At 44.6% G+C, this 25,107-nt stretch overlaps 1 protein-coding gene across 1 annotated transcript in view; it reads right to left on the reverse strand.

Annotated features, from left to right (window-relative positions):
- Window positions 1-25,107, reverse strand: part of VPS35 (VPS35 retromer complex component) — a gene marked incomplete in the record, with an annotated part of 134,781 nt that overhangs the window by 83,133 nt on the left and 26,541 nt on the right. The window contains 1 exon segment of the mRNA XM_077452409.1: window positions 8,339-8,435. Within this exon segment, the coding sequence (XP_077308535.1) occupies window positions 8,339-8,435 (97 nt within the window).

Below are 25,107 nucleotides of genomic sequence, written 5' to 3' on the forward strand. Positions count from 1 at the left end.
TTTAACATTTTAATGTAATTTAGTTTTTTAGGGTGGTCCTCCACTTTAATAAAAGGAAAACTGTCCCAAAATAGTAAAAAAAATAAAAAACAAAAACTTTTTTTTTTTTTTTAATTTAGATTACATTTCTTGTTACCACCAGAACCTTCCATCAAAAAAACAACCCAAAATAAAATGTTCCTGATCCCGATGATCGCAGTGATGCCACACATGTGTATGTTATTTGTACTAAAGCCAAAAATCAATAGTGCACATTTTGCTTCTCTTTTTTTTTTTTTTTGTCATATCTAAACACACACTGACTGAAACTGATACCAATTAAAAAAATAAAAATAAAAAAATCCTGCCGAAAATATAGACCCTGACCTTTGACCCTTACTTGATTGGGACACTAACCCTGGCAGTGACCTTGATCAATCCTTTATTTTACACACACTTTTTTTTTTTTTCCTCTCTGCAAGGAGAGAAAAAAAAAAAAAATACAAATGCATCTTTCCTCTCCATTCATGAGGGAAACACAGGGGTGGGCTTCACAGTGACTGGTCACTGTGGTAACCAATCAGAGGCTGCCCCAGCGATCAGGCGAGCCACAATTGGGAGTTCCGGGTATCGAATGTTAGTACGGGATCCGACGCTCTCGGTGAGTCCCCAGTCTCTGTGCTGGGAGTGTGGCGCGCTCCCAGCACAAAGACAAATACACATATATGCGGCCCCACTGCAAATATTCCACTCCAGTGAGGCCGCATATGTGATGTCAGCTTTACGATGTTAAGCTGTATTGCAATTGTACTGTCTGCCCTTATGTTGTAAAGCGCTGCGTAAAACTGTCAGTGCTATATAAATCCTGTATAATAATAGTCCAGAGCACAAAGTGTCATTTCTGTCTGCTGCTTCGTTTCTCCGCTATCAGAATCAAATCACTTCAGACAAGTGATCCTGACACCAAGAGAAAAATGGTGACAGGGTAGGAAGTTCGCAGCCTGTGATTGACAACCCCAGGCTCTGTTCCTGTGAGCTGTGCGTTTCAACTATTTTTATTACGTTATTATAAACATACAAAATCTTCGATATCATTCCAAATACATAAATACAAAACAAACATTCAGAAAAAAAAATACATACACATATACAAATAAAAAAACAAGAAGAAAATGGATCTATCCTTTAACCTCACCTCTCGAATGGCCATATTTAAAAAAAAAAAAAAAAAAAAAAAAAAAATGTATATTATATATCCCTCCTTCTAAAGCAAAGAAATAGAGATACTGCACCTTCAAAAAAAATGAGGGGTGGGGAGGGGACTACCCCCTCTTCCTTTCTTCCCCTCCCTGTGAGCTGTGTGGAGAGGGGCGTTTCCCTTCCCTCCAATCAGCTCTCAGCCCTTGTACACACGGTCGGACATTCCGACAACCAAATCCGTTGGATTTTGTCCGAAACGGTTGAATACACACGGTCAGACAAAGTTGTCGGAAAATCCGATCTTTCAGAACGTGATGACGTTATTTCGTTACGATGGGACTACGTTCAGGCTAGTAGCCAATAGCTTTGGTGTAGGAATTTGATCTGAGCATGCGTGGCACTTTGTCCGATCGGAATTCTCTACACATGATCGGACAAGGTCCGATCGGATCATGTTGTCGGAAAATTTTACCGACAAGTTGGAAAATTGGTTCGTCGGGATACTCCGACGGAAACAGTCCGATGGAGACCACACACAGTCGGATTATCCGACAAAACGGTCCGATCGGACACATTCCGACGGAATCTCCGACCGTGTGTACAAGGGCTAAGAGCTCTCCTCACTGGGCTCTGAGGAGTGCAACTTCCGTTCTCCGCCCCCTTTTTTTCTAACGCTCAGACAAGATATATAAATTATTCGAAGGGATGTAGAGAAGAGAAGACTGCAGATAAACATGTACAATGTATGTAGGAGGAATTGTTTCATCTCTGTGTATCACCTGAGGCCAGTCACTTCACTGGGGATATGGAAGGGTTTACATTCACTTTAAGCTGGATGCTAGGCAGATTGTGTTCGGGTGTCGGGTCTTTTGGGTGTACAAGATTCTCTTTTCTGGATAAGACGACTCAGTTTAAAAGCAACTGACAGCAAACCTGCTGCATTCAAGTCCGATGTTCTGGGAGCACAGTAGATGGATTAAAAAAAAAAAACTTACCAGCCAGCTAATAACTACTGCAGAACAAGCCGATTGATTTTTCTCTTGAACTTGGGAAGTAAAAACAGGAATGATCGCCGCGTCCTTAGTGCAAAAATGCCCAGGAAGCAATCAGTGTGCGAGTTTTGTGCTACAGTACCTCTCAAAACAATCAAAGACGTCAGCAGAATCCCGCAATTGACTGATCTTCAAACGATCTGCATCAAATGCTGACTGCAGAGGAGGAGACGGCTCGACCAAATCAAGATCAAGAGCAGCTCTGTGCTGTGGCTCATATCGGGGATGCTTCCACCTCTTCGCATTTCAGATTTTTATTTTTTTTTTTTATCAACAGATCCAAACATTTTTTGAATGACAGCGGGCATGCATAAGGGATACATTAAATGCTAAAGCTGAATTCCAGGAAAAAATAAATAAATAAATAAATAATAAAGGCACGCTATGAGTTATGCCCAATGAGGTGCATGACATCTCTTGGGCTTATCTATTATTTATAGACGACAGGTTTATGGCACTGCCAAGCATACACTGACACCTGGGGCTCTAAGAGAAGAACACACAGCAGCTATGCCTGCCCTTTTTCTTCTGCTGCCTATTCAAAGAAGCCTTTGTATTTTGATACTGTTCACATAATACAAAGGCTTCTGTGATTGGGCAGGAGGGGGAGGAGCAATATTCTTTACTAAATGTTCAACTCTACATAAAAAAATTAATCATGTTAACGATCTTATTTTATTTTTTTGGATGATAGTAATTAAAAGGAGAAATCCAGCCTGAGCACGTTTGGCTGGGTTTCTCCTATGGGTCACAGGAGTGCAATTCGTTCTGCACTCCTGTGACCCGTTTTCAGGAGTCCGCTCTGACGTCACAGGAATCAGTCTGGATCCGCCCAGGTGCCTGGATTGATGTCGCCTCATGCCCAGCCGTTATGCGGGGGCGGAGGTGCTCAGTCATCTCATGCCCGGCCTAGTGACCGGGGGGGGGAGCGAAAAGAGAGCTGCTGACTGACAGCTGAGCTGAGAGAACCAGGCCATCGCGATATTCAATCGATCGGTTTTCAGTGCAGAGGCGCAGGGGGCAGACGCAGCATTGGACCGATGCTGCATCCACCTAGACAGGTATGATTTAAAAAAAAAAAAAAAAAAAAGACAACAACCGTACTTCTCTTTTAACTCCTATTGAAGAAGCTGTCTCTACCGCATAACATGTAGAGGTCCAAGCATCAAGATTAAAGTGGAGGGCCACCCTAAAATAAAAAAATGTCATTAATATTCTTAAAAAAAAAAAAAAAAAAAAAAAAACTTACCTGAAACCGCTGTTGCTAGGCAGTCTTCCTAATCTGCCTTTTCCTATTCCGCGGCGGCTTCCCTCCTCTTCGGCGAGCAGCCCCGTTGCCTTCTGGGACATGTGTGTGTCCCAGAGAACAACGAGGCCATTGACAAAGTGACACGCGTCTCGCGCATGCGCAGTAGGAAATGGGCAGTGAAGCCGCAAGGCTCCACTGCCTGTTTTCCTTCATTAAGATGGAGGCGCCGGCACCCGAGCCAATGGATCAGCCTCGGGGCGGCCGACATCACGGGCTCGCTGGACAGGTAAGTGTCCTTATTAAAAGTCAGCAGCTACCATGTTTGTAGCTGCTGACTTTAACAAAAAAATAAAATAAAAAAGGCGGCCGAACGCCCCTTTAAATACATCCTGTGCCCTCAATATCCACTGGGGACCCTATACCACCAGCAAAAAAATCAAAAGAAATGCATTGCTGTAACTACGGATTTATTCATATATATGGATATGTATCTTGCTTTTTAATTAATTTGTATAAATAAAAATTTTATATTTTTTTCATAACAAATAATTGTCAATGTCCCTTCCTGGGTACCGAGACGGGGCACGATAGGGGCAGCCCTGGGCTCCTTTTAATCATTACTAGCTTTAGGATGATGGTACCACCCAACATATGTAATACTGCAGCTTTTTTTTTTCTGGGGGGCACACACCTCATCTGACCCATTTTAGGTGGAAAAAGGGATTAACTGGCTCTTGGGCGGAGCTAGGAAATATCAAAAAAGGTCTTAACGGGTGTCAGTCTGGAAGAGTGGGCATTCAGAGTCAGGCCATGGTAACACCCACATGCGATGCTGAGCCTCCATGACTGGAAGAATTGAAATGTAATGAATAAAAAGGGGTGGGCCACGGGTGGTCAGGCTGGGGGTGGAGAGGGGCTAGATCAGTGGTTGTCAACTTATGAGCTAAAGCGGCCCTCAAATGCACATCAAAGGGCCTCACATAAATGTATATGTAATGCTTGAGAGGACTGTCAGATACTTCAGACCTAATAGAGGAAATGAGGGTCAAAGAGTGTGGACAGGCTACATTTTTTGGCTGGGGATAGTCTGCAGAAGACAGTACAAAACTATGGAATATGTTACAAGACGCTAGTAGAGATTAGAGCTGCAAGATTAATCGTTAAGAAACGATATTGTGATTCCCCCCCCCCCCCCCCCATCTTAACAAAGCTTTTTCCAGATTCTATGTAGAGTTCTCTGCTCAAGCCGACAGCTGTCAAAAAAATAAAAGAAAAACAGGCAGTCTGCCAAGTATCACAACATTCCTCAGCCCTGAGCCAACTATAAACATTGTAACGTTTTGTTCTTTAGATCAAAAGGGATGAACTTCTGTCTGTAAATGAGGAAAGTTTAACCACTTAAAAGTGTTTAATGGAAACTTTTTTTTTTTTTCTACAGTTCCCTCTGATATAGATTAGTAAGCGCCTCAGTGGTTGTCACTTATAAAAAATATGCTGTATAATAGCTTACTTTAGAGCTCAGCTGGTTACGCCGCGAGAATTGCATTCTTTATTCTAAGCAAAAAAATAAAAAAATTGCGATTCTCATTTTGGTCAGAATTGTGCAGCTCTAGTAGAGATAAATGCTTTTACCCTAATCAATGTTCCCACTACAGACAGCTGAGGTCAGAGGGCATCACATCATTTACCAAAAGGGCCACATGCAGCCCTTAGGCCCCAGCTTGGGGCACTTAGGAGGTAGAGGTCGACCGATATGGGTTTTTCTCTGGCCGATGCCGATATTTAGAAATCATGGCGGCCGATGGCCGATATATGATGCCGATTTTTTTTGGGCCGATATGTTAGGCTGATTTTTTTTATTTTTTTATCCCCCTTCATCTCATAAAACCACACCACAAACAGACACCTTTCCCACTGGGGTGTTTTTCAGGCGCTTTTGGGCTAAAAATAGCGCCTGTAAAGTGCCTGCAAAACGGCTCCCCTGCAGTCTGTGTGAAAGTCCCGAGTTGCTTTCACACGGAGGAGATGCGCTGGCAGGATGTTAAAAAAAAAAGTCCTGCAAACAGCACATTTGGCGTGGTGTATATACCGCTCCTCCACCACTCCTGCCTATTGATATTGATGGGCACCACTGCCGTAGCGCATGAAATGCGGTTTGGCAGCAGTGCTTCACGGGCGCTTTTAACCTCTTCTTCGGCCGCTAGCTGGGTTATATGCGCCCCACTAGCAGCCGAATAGCACCGCTAAAATGATGGTAAAGCGCTGCTAAAACTAGCAGCATTTTACCATCAACGCCTGCCCGCTCCAGTGTGAAAGCAGCCTATAAAATAAAAACAGGTACCGTATTTGCCGGCGTATAAGACGACCCCCAACTTTTCCAGTTAAAATGTAGTGTTTGGGATATACTCTCCGTATAAGACTACCCCTCTGGTACTGTACTGTAGATACTGGTGCACTGTATGTACAGGTATACCGGTAGATATTTTACTGGTACTGTATGTGGTATAACAGCCACCTTACCAGCGATTTGCTGGTTGCTTTAAACAAATGATAGTCTGGTAAGCTCTCCCTGCCTGCCCAGCCCTCCCTGTCTCCAAGACTAATGCAAAAAACACCCCTTTCACTTGTCTGGCCCGCCCTTGTATCCTATTACCGTACATCTGCCTCTCAGAACTAGCACATGCGCGCCTGCTCCTCTTCGCTCCAGTCCTCAGGAGCGAAAGCTCGTCAGAGAAGAGGTATGGTAATAGGATAGAAGGGCGGGCCAGACGGGTGAAAGAGGCGTGTTTTTCCGCTGTATGTCTTTTTTTTTTTTTCGGCATCCCAGACGCCTGCAGCTTGTAGCTTGCATACAGGGCGGATGTCACGGCGGCCCCGGTATTTTGGAGCTCCCTCCACGGCGATCGCAGAAGTTTCCTATAAGACGACCCCCGGCGTACAAGACGACCCCTGACTTTTGAGAAGATTTTAATGGGTTAAAAAGTCGTCTTATACGCCGGAAAATACGGTAGTCAAAACTTTTGGACGAAAAAAAAAAAAAATGGGCTAACTTTACTGTTTTAGTTTTTTTTTTTTTTTTTAAATCATTTGGTGTATTTTTTTTCCCCAAAAAATTGCATTTGAAAGACCTCTGCGCAAATGCCGTGTGACATAAAATATTGCAACAACCGCTATTTTATTCCCTAGGATCTCTGCTAAAAATATATATATATATATAATTTTTTGGGGGTCTAAGTGATTTTCTGGCAGAAAATACAGGACTTTTACTTGTAAGCAACAAGTGTCAGAAAAGATTTAGGCTTTAAATGGTTAAACTGAGAACTTCTACACACAGAGATGACTTCATTCATTCAGAAGTGTAAACATTGTATCTTTTTGCTCTTTTCTTGGCAGACTGCCCAGAGAGGAGACAAGTCGCTTCTATGAAGACTCAGGCTGGGTTCACACAGGGGCGGCACGACTTGCAGCGCGACTCACAGACGCGACCTGCACACGACTTCAGCGGCGACTTGCAAAACGACTTCTGTATAGAAGTCAATGCAAGTCGCCTGAAGTCGCCCCAAAAAATAGTACAGGCAAATATCGGCCGATATATCGGTCGACCTCTACTTAGGGGGCTAGATGATGCCGAATGTCCTCCAGACAGGAAATGAGGCAGGCTCTATCTGACCTTCTGCAGCTTCTCGTGCACACTGTAAAAAGCTCACAGTGTGCAGCGAAAATCACTGCAGGCCATTCTTCATTACACAAGGGGAGCTAATACAACTGTGCAAAGCTGCAGTTCCTCTTTAAAGTGAAACCTCACCCAAAGGGGAAATTCCGCTCTTCAACCTGCTCTCCAACCCCACCCCCCTCCCCCCACAACTTAAAGAGGAAGTAAACCCTGATGAGATTACTTCCTCTTTCATTCCCTGCAAAGGCAAAGCATAATGGACTACTATGCATCGCATAGTACCCATTATGTGTCACTTACCTGACACAGGAGCCAGCGAAGTCGCCGCTGTCCCCTGTAGTCCGGCGCATCCATCTTGTTGGTGGGGTCTCGCAGCTCCGCCACTGTCATTCGGCGAAGCCGCGATGACATCACTCCCGCGCATGCGCACGGGAGTCGACACGCGCGGCAGCTCCATTCTTGGAAATGCCGCGCTCAGTGCGCCTGCGCGCCGCTGTCTAAGGCGCATGCGCCGTAGACAGCGGTGCCCGTTTTCGGGCAAATATCTCCTAAACCATATAGGTTTAGGAGATATTGCTTGGACCTACAGGTAAGCCTTAATCTAGGCTTACCTGTAGGTCAAAGTGGTTTGTAAGGGTTTACAACCACTTTAACATTTAGGGATATCAGTTCTTTGGTGTGGGGGGGGGGGGGGGGGAGTGTGTATCAGATTTTGACAGCTACCCACTCCCCAAATTCCGGTTGGATTGCCACGCCATAAATTCAGTGCCACTCCTTCATAAAGACATGTCATGGGTCCCAGAAGGCTGCGGAACCAATCAAATAGGTTGGCTCGTGCATGAGCAGTGAGCAGCCTGCGGTGATGCCACAAGCAGTCACAGCCGGCTGCCCACAGTTAGTATGATGGCACCAGGGGCCGAAGCCTGGTGAAGAAACCAGCTGGGTGAGGACTTTGCTGGATCCTGGGGCAGGTAAGTGTCCTATTATTAAAAGGCAGAAGCTACCCTTTTCTGTAGATGCAGACTTTTATTTTTTATTTTTTTTTAACCATTAACTGGACAACCGCTTTCACAACTCTTCGTGTTCAGGGAATGGCTGCCTTTATCTGACCAATCAGAGATTCCCGCATTGCGTTACCATCCGCCAATCCCACGTGACACACCACATGGACACCGAGAAGGATACAAAGCTCGTAGTAACTCTTTGGGGACAACATGGAGGTCCGGAGTTCTCCCAGCATGTTTGAGGCGTGTTTCAGAGCATCCATCAGTTTGTTCTTGTCCTGCGGGAACAAAACAAATGATTGTATTAATACTGATAGCGCTACAAAAACACGTAGGATTACCTTCGATAAGAAAATGCATGACCAATACACCCCCTAACAAGCCTTTTATACCAGCAATTTTCAGGTTCACATACATTTATACACAGCATGCAGTTCCCATGGAAACTAGCCAATCAGCTTCACAGCTGTAGTTTCTGAGCATCCGCTCCACATGTAATATGCAAAAGTACTCTACAGAGAGGAAAGGCACAGCCAAAAATCGCAAGTCAATATTCGGCCTGTGCGTACCAGGCTTTAAAACCTAAAAGGATTATTGCACTTGAAAGTATAACTATCCAAAACTGAGAAGAAAGAAGAAAGAGGAAGAAGAAAGAAGCTTTCACCTTTAGGCCGGGTTCACACCGCTGCGATGCGGGAACGCCGCGAATCCGCGACGTTTTCCCGCATCGCATTACTCCCGCCAGCAGTTCACACTGCCCTATGCGGACGGCTGGGAGTGTCAATGATATGTTAATGACACCCCCAGATCCGTCCGCATATCGCAGTGCGATCTGCCGACTCGCACAGGAATCGGATCGCATGGTGTGAACCCCCATGCGATCCGATTCTGTTGCAGACCAAAAAAAGGGTCCCGTGCGAGTTTGCTGCGGGAGCGATGCGAATTCAGCCATACTATCTGTATGGCTGAACTCGCATCGATACGGAGATCGGATGTGATTTGCGGTGCGAATCACATCCGGATCTCCCCCCCGCAGCAGTGTGAACCCAGCCTTAGAGTGGAGCAGGGTGGTTAAAAATCCATAACAAGTGCAAACCGGCAACTCAACAGCTTCCATATAAAAATTTTATTGTAGCATTATAGCAGTAACATCATCCAAAAAACTGACGTGTTTCGGCCTAAGCCTTCATCAAAAGCATAAAAAAAAAAAAAAAAGGACATACATACACATACATTATATATATATATATATATATATATATATATATATATATATATATATATATATATATATATGGGCCGTGGAAATTAAAGATTAATTTCTCGATTAATCTGTTCATTTTTTTGATCGGTACTCCCCTCTCCGCCGGCTTCCGGGTCTTCAGGGAGTTACATCGGAGATCCGGTGACATCATGGACATCGACGTCACTGGACTCCTCCCCCTTCCCCAAGTGCCTCCATCTGCTAACGAAGGGGGGGGGGGAAGAGTCCGGTGACGGTGAAGTTCTGATTGAACGTAACGCGTACGGGGGGGAGGGAGAGCTACGCATGACGTCAACCCGCTGCTGCCTGTTTGAACACAAAAATGAAATCTTATACTTAAGCGGTAAGCACTTCAATCTTTTCTTTCTACCCATGACCTGGCGTCTTTCCTGAGATCTAAGGAGACGTGAGAGAAGTTTATGGTCCGTGTTAACCCCTTTTGATACCCGCTTGCTTGACCACCTGTTTGCACAGTGGTCCATGCCATAAGGTGAGAGTGATTAGTTAGACCGGAGGTGGAGGGATTGTCACCCTACTGTGGAAAAAATAAAATAAAAATTATGTCAGTGCTACAGTTTGAATTTAAAACGGATTTGTGTGAACTGTGAAGTTAAGTCATGGATTGTGGAAACTAACTAGTGTTGAGTGATTGTATATCGTGTATACCACATATACCACTGACTAATGCAGAGCTGCAATGCAAGGAGATCAGCTAAAAGTAGTTGGATCTGTATGTGCGTTATAATTAATCGAAAAAAAAAAAAAAATATCGAATAATCGAGCACCAAAATTTTAAATCAGCAATAGCCCTAATATATATATATCCCTCTTGAAATGAGAGGGGCATAATAACTTGATTAATAAAATCATCTCATTGATTGGTTACAGATGGAGATGATGATGTCTGTCCCTGTTGTTCTAGACCGAGGAAATAAAAAAGGTGTCAAGATGTCCTCCACTCACGGTCTTAAAACGTTTTGATACATTTGAAATGTTTTTAGCATTTGGATTGGCAGCGTCATTGTAATGTCCTGAAACCCCCGATTCGTAAACGAAGAATGGTACACCCCACATACTGTATCTGACAAGCACTACATAGATCACCGATTTGGAACTACAGTAAGACCCCTTTTCACACTGGGGTGGTGGGTCTGTAACGCGCCACTATTTTTAGCAGTGCTTTACAGTCGTATTTGGGGAGGTATTCGGAAATACTGAAAAATGGTTATAAACCACCCGCAAAGCCAGTGGTATAGCCACACTTCCCCATCGATTTCAATGGGGAGCAGCGTTGGAGAAGCGGGATACACACTGCTCCTTCACCGCTCCAAAGATGCTGCTAGCAGGACTTTTTTTTTTTTTTACCGTCCTGCCAGCGCACCGCTCCAGTGTGAAATCCTCTCGGGGCTTTCACACTGGAGTTAATGGAGCGGCTCTTTCAGGGCGCTTTGCAGGCCTTATTTTTATCACTGCAAAGCACCCCGGTGTAAAAGGGGTCTTAATAAAATGTTTAAGAGTGTATCTTTTGCCTGTACGCTTATTGCGATTTTTTTTTTTATACGAAAAATATGTAGAAGAATACATATTGGCCTAAACTGAAGAAAAAAAAAATATATGTTTTTTTTTTATATATTTTTGGGGGATATTTATTATAGCAAAAAGTAAAAAATATTGCGTTTTTTTTTTTTTCAAAATTGACACTTTTTTTGTTTATAGCGAAAAAAATAAAAAAAAAATAAAAAAAATGCAGAGGTGATCAAATACCACCAAAAGAAAGATCTATTTGTGAAAAAAAAAAAAAAAAAAAAGGACATAAATTTTGTTTGGGTGCAACGCCACACAACTGCGCAACTGTCAGTTAAAGTGACGCAGTGCCGAATCACAAAAAGTGGTAAAAGTTTCCGGGGCTGAAGTGGTTAATAACACATTGCTAGAACGCCAAGTAAGGACGCATTTCTTACAGCCCAAAGACAAAACTGCTAAAAACAAAAAAAGATTTATCTTGCAGTGTTATCTTCCTATCCCCTGCTGAAAATGAAGAAAATTAGGCAGTGCGAATTTTGTCAGCTGTAATGTGCGCCAGTAAACATCCCCTCCCGGAGGGAGTTTTGATTGACCGTCTAAGATTACCATCTCTGAGACGAAGATGTCTAACACACACACACACACACACACACACACACACACACACACACACACACACACCAGCAAGGGGGGGGGGGGGGGACGACTATAATTCCCGACATTCCACCCCAAGAAGAGCGGATAAACTGCAGTAGAAACCGGGAGGTCCATGAGGGTCGCTGTACCGATCGCAGCAATTTAGACATCAGAGTGTTGGGAGGAGAATCAGAAGCTTTTAAAGATGTGAACCTGAACCCGGAGGCCATAAGGCAAGATGAAAGCTCTAGAAACGCTTCTGACCTACATGATGAATGTGGTCAATTACAGTTGGGAAGTGTGTTTGCCTAGAGGATGAGCAAGAGAAAAAGCGAGCTAACAAATTGAAATGCTTCTTAAAGTGGAAGTAAACCCTTCTATCGTTCTTCAGTCAAGGAAGCTGCCATCTTGGCCTCTAATGATTCTTCAACTGCCATAATGCCGCACATGTGATCAGTTATGAAACCAGCCATTGGATAGTTTGAAAGTTTGGTTGAGAGCACAACCAATGTGAAAGTTAGCATTTCCGGCATGCCAGGAATGTAAGTGTTTTTTGAAACTGGGTTTACTCCCGCTTTAAAGCGGAGGTCCGCCAAAATAAAATTAATTATATTATATATATATATATATATATATATTTATTTTATTTTTTTTATTAAAAGCCAGCAGCTACAAATACTGCAGCTGCTGACTTTTAATATATGGACACTTACTTGTCCAGGGAGCCCTCGATGTCGGCAGCCAAAGCCGATCTGTCCGTAGGCTCTCAGTTGCTACCGCCACCAACCTCGGTAAGGGAATCAGGAAGTGAAGCCGCCACGCTGCGCATCCTCCCTGGTCTCTTCTGTCTCCCAGAATACAGCGGGGGGCGGGGCGGGGAGGGACAGAGTAGGCGCCGGAAGTGGCGAAGGTCACCGCGAACGCTGCGGTGATCTATACCAGGAAGTGGGAGCAAATACCTGTATTAGACTCTCTCCTCTGCCCGGCTGAGTGTTCTAGTGGGTGGGGCCAAGCACTGCCACCGACATTAGCCGGGGAGGAGAGACAGCGCAAGGAGTCACATGATCACAAGAAGCCGCTGTGTTATCAGTACAGATAAGCATATTTATGACATAAAACAGGCTGCAGCTGACGGAGGCACATGCACCGACAACACTGTCAGGGCTCAGCAGCCCTGATATATCTTGGTCAGCATACAGGGGAAAAGGCATAGCCAGGCAGGATCAGACAGGTGATACAGGGGGCAGAATGACACGCTGTATAACATGCTTTAACCGGTTCCCGACCAGCGCTCTCCAATGTACGTCGGCAGAATGGCACGGGCAGGCATATTGGCGTACAGGTACATCCAATCTCTAATGCTGCCCTGCCATCTCGAGCGTGAGTCCGGTCGCGGGTCCCGCGGATTCGATTGCCGCGGGCATACCCGCGATCGTCTCACGGGGCGGCTGAACGGAGAGATGCCGTTGTAAACAGCATCTCCCCATTCTGCCTAGCAACTAGTGATGCTGATCTCTGCTCCATGTGATTGGAGCAGAGATCAGTGTTCACTAAATAAAAGCCCAGCCCCAACAGTTAGTAACACACCCCTAGGAACACTTAACCCCTACACACTACACGCCACCCACTGGTTAACCCCTTCACTGCCAGTGTCATTTACACAGGAATCACTGCATTTATATAGCAGTGATTGCTGTATAAATGACAATGGTCCCAAAAATGTGTCAAAATGTGTCAAAAATGTCCGATGTGTCCGCCATAATGTCACAGTCAAAAAAAATAAAATTTTTTTTTATAAAAATGCCATAAAACTATCCATTATTTTGTGTCATGGTTATGCAATAGAGTTTGTCTGCTTACTTGTCTCCAGCCGACCCTCACCTGACTGCTTTTATAATCCATCCTCTGGCATGGCTCCACCCTAGCTCTTATCAGAGAACTCTATATTAACCTGTGCACTGCAGGCCAATCCTGCTGATCAACCTTTGTGCGTTAGCTTCCTGTTACCTGCCGTGTGCTCTGCTGTTATTCCGTTACCGACTTTGGCGTGTCCTTGACCATCCCTGTTTGCCTGTGATCCTGACCTTTTGGCGTGTCCCTGACTATTCCAGTCTGCTTGTGGCCCCGACCTTGGCTTTGTCCCTCACCATCCCTATCCTCCTGTTGCCTACTGTGGGTGTGAGCTGGGGGACCCTGGGGGTCACGACCTGGAGCCAGTTGCAGCCAAGTCCATCCTCACCACTCGAGGCTGTGGTGAACACCTGCTGGCTCTTAGACTCCGCGCCCCAGGGAATCTTACGCTCTAACCCCGGTGGGATCCATCTTGGTGTTCTGGCGGCCCTGCCTTCCTATCACCTTGACCCCCGTCCGCAGCAGTCAGCCGTTGGGTCCACAACCTTGCGGTGCACTCCTAAGCCCTACAGTGTGCATCTGTCACCTGGCCTCAAGGTGACCTGACATTTTGTAAACGCTATAACTTTTGCACAAACCAATCAATAAATCGCTTATTGTGATTTTTTTTTACCAAAAATATGTAAAAGAATACGTATCGGCCTAAACTGAGGGAAAAAAATGTTTTTTATATATATATATATATATATATATATATATATATATATATATATATATATATATATATATATTTTTTTTTTTTTTTTTTTTGGGTGATATTCATTATAACAAAAAGTAAAAAATAATGCGTTTTTTTCAAAATTGTGGCTCTATTTTTGTTTATAGAGCAAAAAATAAAAGTCACAGGGGTGATCAAATACCACCAAAAGAAAGCTCCATTTGTAGGAAAAAAAAAGGACGTCAATTTTGTTTGGGAGCCACGTCACACAACCGCGCAATCGTCAGTTAAAGCGACGCAGTGCCGTATCGCAAAAAGTGCTCTGGTCTTAGGCCAGCAAAATGGCTGAAGTGGTTAAAGGAATAGGATCTGTTTTTTTTTTTTTTTTTTTTTACCAAACACCAAGTTGCACAGTGAGTATAACAAGCATGCTTTATTGCATATACAGACAGATTTTATTATTGTGGGTTTAGTAACACTTTAAAAAAAGGCTGCTGATCATCCTTGCATGAAGAAAAAAAAATAAATAAAAAAAATAAAAAAGGTAAAAAAGGACCCAAAAGAGTTTTCTTTTGCAACTAGCATCTCTGCTTTAATTATCAAAAGCCTCAAGAGGAAGCTGAATAAAACGTACTGGTAACATGGAAAGTCTCTTTAAATTAGGACAGTTTACACCCCACCCCTCCCCCTATGAACACTTCATTTGTCTGCTTTCAGCATATTTATGTTAATTCAATGCAATCCAACAGTGACAAAATAATGAAGCTCCATTAGGAAGTGGGACTGTGACAGTTGTTGGCGAGAACGTGGCAGCTAATTCCAGCCTGCCAGCCGCCGGAGCCGAGCCGCTCGAACGGTGATTTACATTGATTAGGGGAGCAATTTTCGGCGCTGTCCCATAGGAAATTAAGCAGATGAGGAGTGATACGACCGGCGCGACTCTCAATACGTTTTGTGGTTTCATTCATTAGGCTCCATTAAAACAAATAGCTGCGCTATTGTTTTACTCAGACTTAAGAAAAGGCCCCGAGAATTTTGATTTAAAAAGTATAGAGCAGAAAAGTTATTTTTTTATTATTATTTTATTTTATTTTTTTTGTGTTTTTGTTTAAGGGAAAACATGCCGTATGTAACGGCGGCCTATTTTGAGCTATTGATTTACCTTTAATGCGATTTGATACTTTACATACTTACTTTTCATTATATCCATTAATTATTCTAGCTGCTATTGCCATTTCACTAAAATTTCAGCCACACAGAGAGGATGAATCGCTTTCCATTAGTCAGACCTGAATGGAAGAATTGCACTGAGAAAGAGGAAGCAAAGTGAAAGCCCACAGATGCACCGCTAAGCAGGATTTTATGTGATAGACCAACACAAAGTGGCACATCATTGTGAAGTGGAAGGAAAATGATAAATGGCTTTCAAATTTTCTTACAAGTAAATATGTGAAAAGTATGGCGTGCATTTGTATTCAGCCCCCTGTACTCCGATACCCCTAACTAAAATCTAGTGGAACCAATTGCCTTCAGAAGTCACCTAATTAGTAAATAGAGTCCACCTGTGTGTCATTTAATCTCAGTGTAAATAAAGCTGTTCTGTGAAGCCTTTAGAGGTTTGTTAGAGAACTTTAGTAAACAAACAGCATCATGAAGGCCAAGGAACCCACCAGAAAGGTCAGCGATAAAGTTGTGGGGAAGTTTAAAGTTATAAAAAAAGAAAATCCCAAGCTTTGAACATATCATAACCTAAAAGAAATTTATTTTATTTTTTTAATAATAATAAAAAAAAAAAAAAAATTAACCCCCAATTCTAACCATGAACCCCTAACCTCCAAAAAAAAAATGGAGGTTAGGAATTTAAAAAAAAAAAAAAAAAAAAAGAAGTGCATCTTTCTGCACAATTCTTAGGCACAATTAAAGAAGAATTCTAAGAATGTACATAGTTACATTGGTTTAACTTGGAACAATGAAAACATGCATTGTTTGCATCCTTGTGAGAATCCCCTAGAACAGGGGTGTCAAACACCATTTCATCGTGGGCTACATCAGAAGTATGGTTGCCCTCAAAGGCCAGTTGTATCTGGGGTGCACTACATCCAGAGTGAAGGGTTCAGGAGTGTGTTAGGTACAGAGTTCAGGTGTGCGCTATGCACAGAGTGCAAAGTATAGGGGTGCACTACGCACAGAGTGCAAAGTACAGGGGTGCGCTACGCACAGAGCGCAGGTTCTTGTTAAAACCAGCCCGAACTATATGGACTGGGTGTAACAAGATGTGTACTGCTGACTTACCGCAGCCGAGTGCAGGGTGTACCAAGATGGGCGTCGGAATGTCCAACCGCCGACGTCGACACGGATCGTCACTTCCGTTGCTCCGCCAGCTGACTTCCAATTGCGCCGGGTCACTTTATTTATCTCTCCCAGGTATCGGGAGCTTTTGTGCGAGTACTATCCCCACATGCCGACGGGATCCTGGGGCTATATCTGGCTACTAAGCAACTGGTGAGTGGATCATTTTGACATGTGGTATGATGGGTATCCTTTATACCGGGGATATGCAATTAGCGGACCTCCAGCTGTTGCAAAACTACAAGTCCCATCATGCCTCTCCCTCTGGGTGTCAGGCTTGTGACTGTCAGAGTCTTGCTATGCCTCATGGGACTTGTAGTTCTCCAACAGCTGGAGGTCCGCTAATTGCATATCCCTGCTTTATACTATACAGATTATGCTCCATTTATACTATGAATCCTGACCGGTTACTACTTTATGATTTTATACAGATGGTTCCTATCCTTAAATACCGCTCCAATTGGGAGCTTGTCTGTTCCACACACCCAGTTGTTTTTTGCGGCCCTCGCTGGTCTCCAATTTGACACTGACCAGCCTTGTTTATACCCTGGGATCCCTATCTTTACAAAGCTAATTGATCTACAATATTTTATTGGTAAATATATTTTTAAATAGATCGGTACATACTTCACATGACTTTTCTCCATTCCTTTCTTCCTATTCACGTTCATCACTTATCACTACCCCTTGCACTTTATCTGAAGGGGTGTAAGTTTTTTGGTCGCACCGTCTTCCTGTGGTTTCTTGTTGTCACGGTGGTTGTTTAGATGTATTCATCCATATTAGTTTTGGGTTCACTCATCTTTTCAGTGGTACTTATCTCAGTACTTACCTAACTTTCCAGTACCTACTATCATCACTAGGAGGCACTATTTAGGACTAGTGGTGGTTATAGGCAGGGCCTGCACATGACCATCTCTCCACTCACAAATGGGAGTTTTTTCTCCCCTTCTTCCCTCCCTCTCCCCGCTTTCCCTCTTCTCTTCTTTATTTATCAATGAATAATATCACGGTTTAGATTTTGGTTGGCAGCTGGGGTTCAATCCCCCACCCAGTCGCCGGGTAAGGCCTTTTTTCTCCCCAATTTGGTTCCGACCTGTCCAGGGGCAAGGGCGTATAGGTAAGACTTTGCCTTTACTGACTCCATTATTGTTTTGCGATCTTTGATGTTCTCTATATTATATATATATTTTTTTTTATATCTATGAGTAATTGATGTATTTTTAGATGAAGGTAATTCCTGAAGAAGCTGAGAAGCGAAACTAGTCGAAATACCTCACCTTCCCCTATGAAATTGTGATACAACTTGAATTTGTAATATTTTTATTCTAATAAATTGTACTATTTTTATGTAATATTTGTTCCTTTTCTTCTTACTTTGATGCAACCAATTTATGTGTACCGTAATAGTCCCCTCGCTCACATTCTCCCGATATCTCTGATTGGAGACCAGAGATCTCGACCTTCTCAGTCTTTTACATAGTACTATTTTTACACAGTACCACCTGTGTTTCTATATGCATGTAATTTGATTCACAATTTTTAAGAATAGGCGCACTATTTATTTTTTATCACATTACTAATTATTGGTGAGGGGATACTGGAGTTGCTTGTTCGCCTTTCGGGGGGCCTTCGGGTTTCCCCGAGTGGCGAGACCTGCTCCCGGAGTGGCCAAGTTAGAGGCAACTTGTTGGGAGGGATGCCCTCGCTCCCTGGCAGGGGGTTTTGGCATTTTCTTATGGGGGGGGGGGGGGGGGGCGGGCCGGGGGAGAGAAGACCATGGACAGAGCAAGAAAGCAGGGTTTTAGTAGCCGGTTTTCGGGGGGGGGGGGGGGGTCCGGGGGGTGTTTATGGGAGGGAATGGGATGGCTCCCCTTACATTTCATATTACATTCCCCATGGGACTTCGGGCTTGTTAGATCCGACACTGGGGCCTTTAACCACTTGCCGACCGCCGCACGACGATGTACGTCCTATTTTTGAAGAGGGATATCTCGGTAACGGCAGCAGCTGCTGCCACAACCGAGATATCTATCTCTTCAGGCGGCGGTCGGCTGTACGATAACGGTGGTCTCCGTGGCGGATTCGCCGCGGGATCACCGCTATCGGCGGCGGGAGAGGTGCCACCCCCCCTCCCGCCGCACCTTCAACCGCTTACCGGAACCGTCGGTAGCGGCGGAGGCGATCGGGTCCTTTCATCTGCTGGGCATAGAGACAAGTGAGGCTAAGATAGCCCCCACTCGTCTCTATACCATAGGAGGGTGGAAGCGACGTCAAAACATCACTTCCACCCATACCTCTTAAAAGGTATATTTTCTTTAAATGTCAGATTTTTTTTTTTTTTTTTTTTTTTTGCATTTTAGCCCAAATATGAGATCTGAGGACTTTTTGACCCCAGATCTCATATTTAAGAGGACCTGTCATGCTTTTTTCTATTACAAGGGATGTTTACATTCCTTGTAATAGGAATAAAAGTGATCCATTTTTTTTTTTTTAAACAGTTTAAAAATAAATAAAATCAATAAAAAAAAAAAAAAAAAAATTTTTTAAAAACACCCCGTCACGACGAGCTTGCGCACAGAAGCGAGCGCATACGTGAGTAGCGCCCGCATATGAAAACGGTGGTCAAACCACACATGTGAGGTATCGCCGCGATCGGTAGAGCGAGAGCAATAATTCTAGCCCTAGACCTCCTCTGTAAACGCAAAAAATGCAACCTGTAGAATTTTTTTAAATGTCGCTTATGGAGATTTTTGAGGCTAAAAGTTTGACGCCATTCCACGAGCGGGCGCAATTTTGAAGCGTGACATGTTGGGTATCAATTTACTCGGCGTACCATTATCTTTCACAATATAAAAAATAAATTGGGCTAATTTTACTGCTGTCTTACTTTTTTATTCAAAAAAGTGAATTTTTTCCAAAAAAAGTGCGCTTGTAAGACCGCTGCGCAAATACGGTGTGAAAAAAAGTATTTCAATGACCGCCATTTTATTCTCTAGGGTGTTAGAAAAAAAAACAATATAAAATGTTTGGGGGTTCTAAGTAATTTTCTAGCAAAAAAAACAGTTTTAAACATGTAAACACCAAGTCTGAAAAAGAGGCCTGGTCCTTAAAGCGGTTCTTCACCCTAAAGGGGAAGTTCCGCTAGTATTATCCCTCCCCCCCTCCGGTGCCACAATCGGCACCTTTCGGGGGGGAGGGGGGTGCAGTTACCTGGATAATCCAGGTATCTGCACCCACTTCCGGCCAGAGCGCCGCATGGCTCCGCCCACCCCTGCATGGCTCCGCCCCCCCGTTGTGTTCTGGGAAACACACAGTTCCCAGAGACACAGCGGGGGACCATAAGAGAAGCGCAGCGCAACTCGCGCATGCGCAGTAGGGAACCGGGCAGTGAAGCCCTCTTGCTTCACTTCCCGATTCCCTGACAGAGGATGGCGGCGGTGGCTGCAGCGAGACGAGCGATCGCTCGTTATCTGCCGCCGACATCGCTGGAACCTGGGACAGGTAAGTGTGATATTATTAAAAGTCAGCAGCTGCAATATTAGTAGCTGCTGGCTTTTAATATTTTTTTTTTTAGGTGCAGCTCCTCTTTAAGTGGTTAATAACCGTCACTGGGTATGGGTCCTGTTATTTTCCGAATCCCCACAGGATGTATATGGTTTCCCATTCTGGGATTTCGGTTCAATGTACTATTTGCCACGTTGGTGATGTTATTTTGTCATATGGATTATAATGTTTTACCGTTTATTTTCTGCTGTTGCTGCGGGGGTCCCAATGGCTGGGGCTCTGCGCTTGACTGTGCCTTACCACCTCCCAATTTAGGTACACTCTGCCCTGGTGGCAGTAGTCCTCCTTACTGGAGATAGACCCCCTGATAGTTCTTCTTCTCTTTTTTCCCACTAATTATTGGTGTTCGATCACTATTGAATAGTTGCAGCTGTTCCATATATCACTATAATTTAAATGATAAATTTCATAAAGCAGCGCTTGGGTATTCTCACTATATTACCATTGAGAGAATGCCCTGCAAGGTATGCAAAAGTGATCTTCGAATGGACGAGGTGAGGAGCCAGGGAAGCAACATCACATTCTCCACCTCATCTAATCAGAGAACGTTTTGCATTCATTGGGAGAAAAATACAAAACATTTTCTGAATATTACTTGTGCCAAGCAGCCGACCTCCTGTGTTCACAATGTAGCAGGGAAGTCACTCAGTACAAGACCCAGAAGCAAGTGAAGATCACTGTAGTAGTTGTGTAGTAGCGGTCTCTACATCAGTAACTTCCAGCTTCTAGAGCAGGGATGGCCAATCTTTTGAAGAGCAAGGGCCACTTAAGTGACTTGGTAACCAGTCGCGGGCCACAATGAGCGGATGACATGCCCATGTACACTCCGCATATGCAGAAAGGACACAGCCCACTCTACTCTATGGGCCCTCCGATCCACCCAGATGGAAGGGGACAGATCACCTTCTGTTTTTTTTTCCTTTTAGTGGATCGGATTAAAGGTATGCAGGTGTAAACGGACACAAGTCTGTTTACATTTTCCACTCCATAGAGGTGAATGGAGGGTTTGATTGGGTCGGACCAATTATGTGAAAGGGGCCTAAGGCTGCTTTCACACTGATGTGCTATGGTCTACCCAGAGCAGTGCACCTCTGCCTTTTCTTGGTGTTAGCTGCACTTTGTTACCTTTGTTACCTGCAGGTGTTGTGCACTTTCTGAAAGTGCACCAAACCCATTAGGAAATAACAGAGGTCTATGGCTCAGTGCAGTTTGAAAGCAGCCCAGTAACCACTGCAGATTATAGTATTAAACATACCTTTAATAACAGTCTTCAATTCGGGTATTGCCAGCTTTTGCTGTTCCAGGCAGAGTGCATTTGGTATCACTCCGTCTGTGACAGGATGTGGCGCTATACAGGAAGCATCATCTTATATGGCTCTGCTACCAACCGCTTGCTTCCACTACCACCGGCTTCATTCACAACACTGATGTTCTGGGATGCCGGGTCGAGAACCTGCGATCTGGGCTTGCCAACCAGCCATCCCAGAGCAGGAGGTCGCAGGCCACATCAGAGGGCTCCGCGGGCCACTGGTTGGGCACCCCTGTTCTAGAGGTTTCCCACAAGTATGGTATATGCCCAAGCAGGAACAATGCAACTATGTAAAAAAGGCCATACCTGGAATTATAGACGTTCCCTAAATATCTTTTGAGTTCAGATCCACTTTCAGTTTTCCAAACTGTTTGCGTTTCAGTTGTCATCACTTTTAGGAAGCCCCCCTAAGCGATGACATGCAGCTGATGTTGGGGTGAGTGCACATAGACAAAAAGGTGGATTAAAAGGAAACTGAAGGAGATCAGCAGAAGATGCAAAAAAGTGAAACAGTATTTTCTAAAGAAAGAGCCTGACAATTGTTTATCATACACAGTGCTTTAGCAAACTAATGCCCCATACATACGGTCGGACATTCTGAGCACAAAATCCCTGTCCGATTTTTTTACGATGGATTTTGGCCGAAACTTGTCTAGCATACACACGGTGGCACAAAGTTGTCGGAAAATCCGATCGTTCTCAACGAGGTGACGTCAAACACGTACGTCGGGACTACAAACGGGCCAGTAGCCAATAGCTTTCGTCTCTTAGTTTATTCTGAGCAAGCGTGGCACTTTGTCGGAATTGTCTACACATGATCGGAATTTATGCGATCGGATTTTGTGGTCGGAAAATTTTAGATCCTGCTCTCAAACTTTGTGCGTCGGAAAATCTGACGGATAAAGTCCGATGGAGCCTACACACGGTCGGATTTTCCGACAACATGATCCAATCGCGCATTTTCTGTCGGAAAGTTTGACCGTGTGTATGGGGCATAAGAGGTTGATTTACTAAAGGAAAATAGACTGCGCACACTGCATGAGTAGTTGCTCCAGAGCTTAGTAAATGAGCAGAAGATCTGCTGGACTTCCATCATCCAATCATGTGCAAGCAAAAATGCTGTTTTTTTTTTCTTTTTTTTCCCTTGCACGTGATTGGGTATTCTTTGCAAAGTGAAATTTTTCCTCATTTACTAAGCTCTGTAGCATCTGCTCTTGCAGACAGCAACTGCACAGTCTATTTGCCTTTAGTAAATCAACCCCTAAATGTCACCCAATTATGGTTTAAGGCTTGTTAAATGCCTGCTTATTCTTTAATTATCAACTGAAGAGAAAACAGTTACTGTTGTCAAATACCATTACTCAAGCTCTCATTAGTTTTTATGAGTGCAGCATAAAGGAATCTCTTCCGATCTCTGTACAGGCAACAGCCTTTCATGATCAGCATGTGACCTCAGACTGGTTTCCTTGTTAAATACCAGAAAACATAACCAGAAGTCATCATGTGATGCTGACCACAGGGCTCCCAGCTGATTATAAGCCATGGTGCCTTTAGATGCAGCCTCCATTACTGAAGGGTGACATTCAAACTGTGTAAAATCATTTGCTCAACCTAGCAAAAGAATTTCTCTTAGTTTATTCTTTAAATTCAAATGGGCTCAACATCCACCTGCACATCATTCAGACAACTGTAGAGACGATGAGAGCACAGCAGTTTAATCGGCTTAGAGGAGTGCCAACCCGGGTTCCAAGGCTCCCTAGGGTTCTGTTAGGAGGTTGCTAAGGGTTCTACTGACACCAATGTTCTATTTGGCTATTTGCAAAGGGGACATTCTTCCCAAAGGCCGTCGAACGCAAGGGGCCTTCTTCCCACCCATCGCCAACGCAAGGGGCCTTCTTCCCACCCATCGCCAACGCAAGGGCCCTTCTTCCCACCCATCGCCAACGCAAGGGGCCTTCTTCCCACCAACGCAAGGGGCCTTCTTCCCACCAACGCAAGGGGCCTTCTTCCCACCAACGCAAGGGGCCTTCTTCCCACCAACGCAAGGGGCCTTCTTCCCACCAACGCAAGGGGCCTTCTTCCCACCAACGCAAGGGGCCTTCTTCCCACCAATCGCCAACGCAAGGGGCCTTCTTCCCACCAATCGCCAACGCAAGGGGCCTTCTTCCCACCAATCGCCAACGCAAGGGGCCTTCTTCCCACCAATCGCCAACGCAAGGGGCCTTCTTCCCACCAATCGCCAACGCAAGGGGCCTTCTTCCCACCAATCGCCAACGCAAGGGGCCTTCTTCCCACCCATCGCCAACGCAAGGGGCCTTCTTCCCACCAATCGCCAACGCAAGGGGCCTTCTTCCCACCAATCGCCAATGCAAGGGGCCTTCTTCCCACCCATCACCAACGCAAGGGGCCTTCTTCCCACCAATCCCCTATTTAAAAAAAAGGGCATTCTTCCCACCGACCACCAATATAAGGGGCATTCTTCCCACCGACCACCAACATAAGGAGCAGTCTTCCTACCGACCACGAATACAAGGTGCATTCTTCACATCGACCACCAATGTAAAAAGCCCAGAGAGCCCGTCTCCCACTGACTCTCCAAAGACAAATATAAGGGGATCATCCCACTGATCACCAATATAAAAAAGGAGGGTGCTTTTTTCTTTTTCATTTTTTCTCTACCAAATGTAAAGTTGCAAATTCACTGACCACCAAAGAAAGATTGCAGATTACTAACCGCTGGGGCCACTTCACTTAGAACCAGTAGGAGGAGATCTTGTTATTCGAGCCCCATAGCATGGGGATATTTCTCCACTGAGCACCAATGTGAGGGAAAACTATCATTTTCCACTCGCCAAATTACTTTTCTGGCCATTATGACCTCCAGGGGAAACCTTTGGCAAACATTCCAAAGTGATCCTATTTTTCAGTCCAATATACCATGTAGCTGTACCTGTGAAGTCATAAGTGTCTGCCTCGCTTCACAGATCTCTAGGCTAAGGCTGGTGTCTTATCATATAAGGTCCCCCATCAGATAGCGTCCGCTGTGTACTGCGCATGCGCAGTATACAGCAACACAGATTACGAAAATAGCCGAGGATGAACGGCGCCTGCGCACTGAGTCCAGGTTCTATCCCCACTATCCAAGTGGACATAGAGTAGGAATATAAAAAGAGCCAAGCGCAGCGAGGCCGAGCCCGAAGCGTGGCGAGTGAAGCTCGCCCACGAGGGGCCATCTAATTTTCACAACCCTATGTCCGCTTGGATGGTGGGGCTACCACCTCCACTCACGGCGCAGGCGCCGTTCAGCTTCGGAAATTTTACGTGCGCAGTACGGGGCGGACGCTATATGATGGCCGGACTGAATATGCCAGAACACCGGCCATACACACAGTTTGAATCTCAGACGGTTCCAGTCATTAATGGGCAGGCTCACTGTACCAAGTTAAAAAAAAAAGCTACAGGTTTGCTTTAAAGTGGTAGCAAACTTAATTTTTTATTTTAATTTTTACCTATTTTTTACTTATAAAAAAGCTTACCGGTAGGCAAAATTAATATCTTCTAAACGTGCACCATTTAGGAGATATTCAAGCGACGTCACCGGCGCATGCGTTCTGAAGGAACAGCATACCCATGCCGTTACTTCAGAGCTGCGTGCCGTGGTCACTACTCCTGCACGCATGTGTGGGAGTGACGACATCGCAGCTCCGCCAGTCAGAAGCAAGACCGCTGGAG

This window comes from Lithobates pipiens, unplaced genomic scaffold (assembly GCF_037356315.1).
Source record: "Lithobates pipiens isolate NorthernLeopardFrog02 unplaced genomic scaffold, aLitPip1_a1.2 Scaffold_10, whole genome shotgun sequence".
Lineage (NCBI taxonomy): Eukaryota > Metazoa > Chordata > Amphibia > Anura > Ranidae > Lithobates > Lithobates pipiens.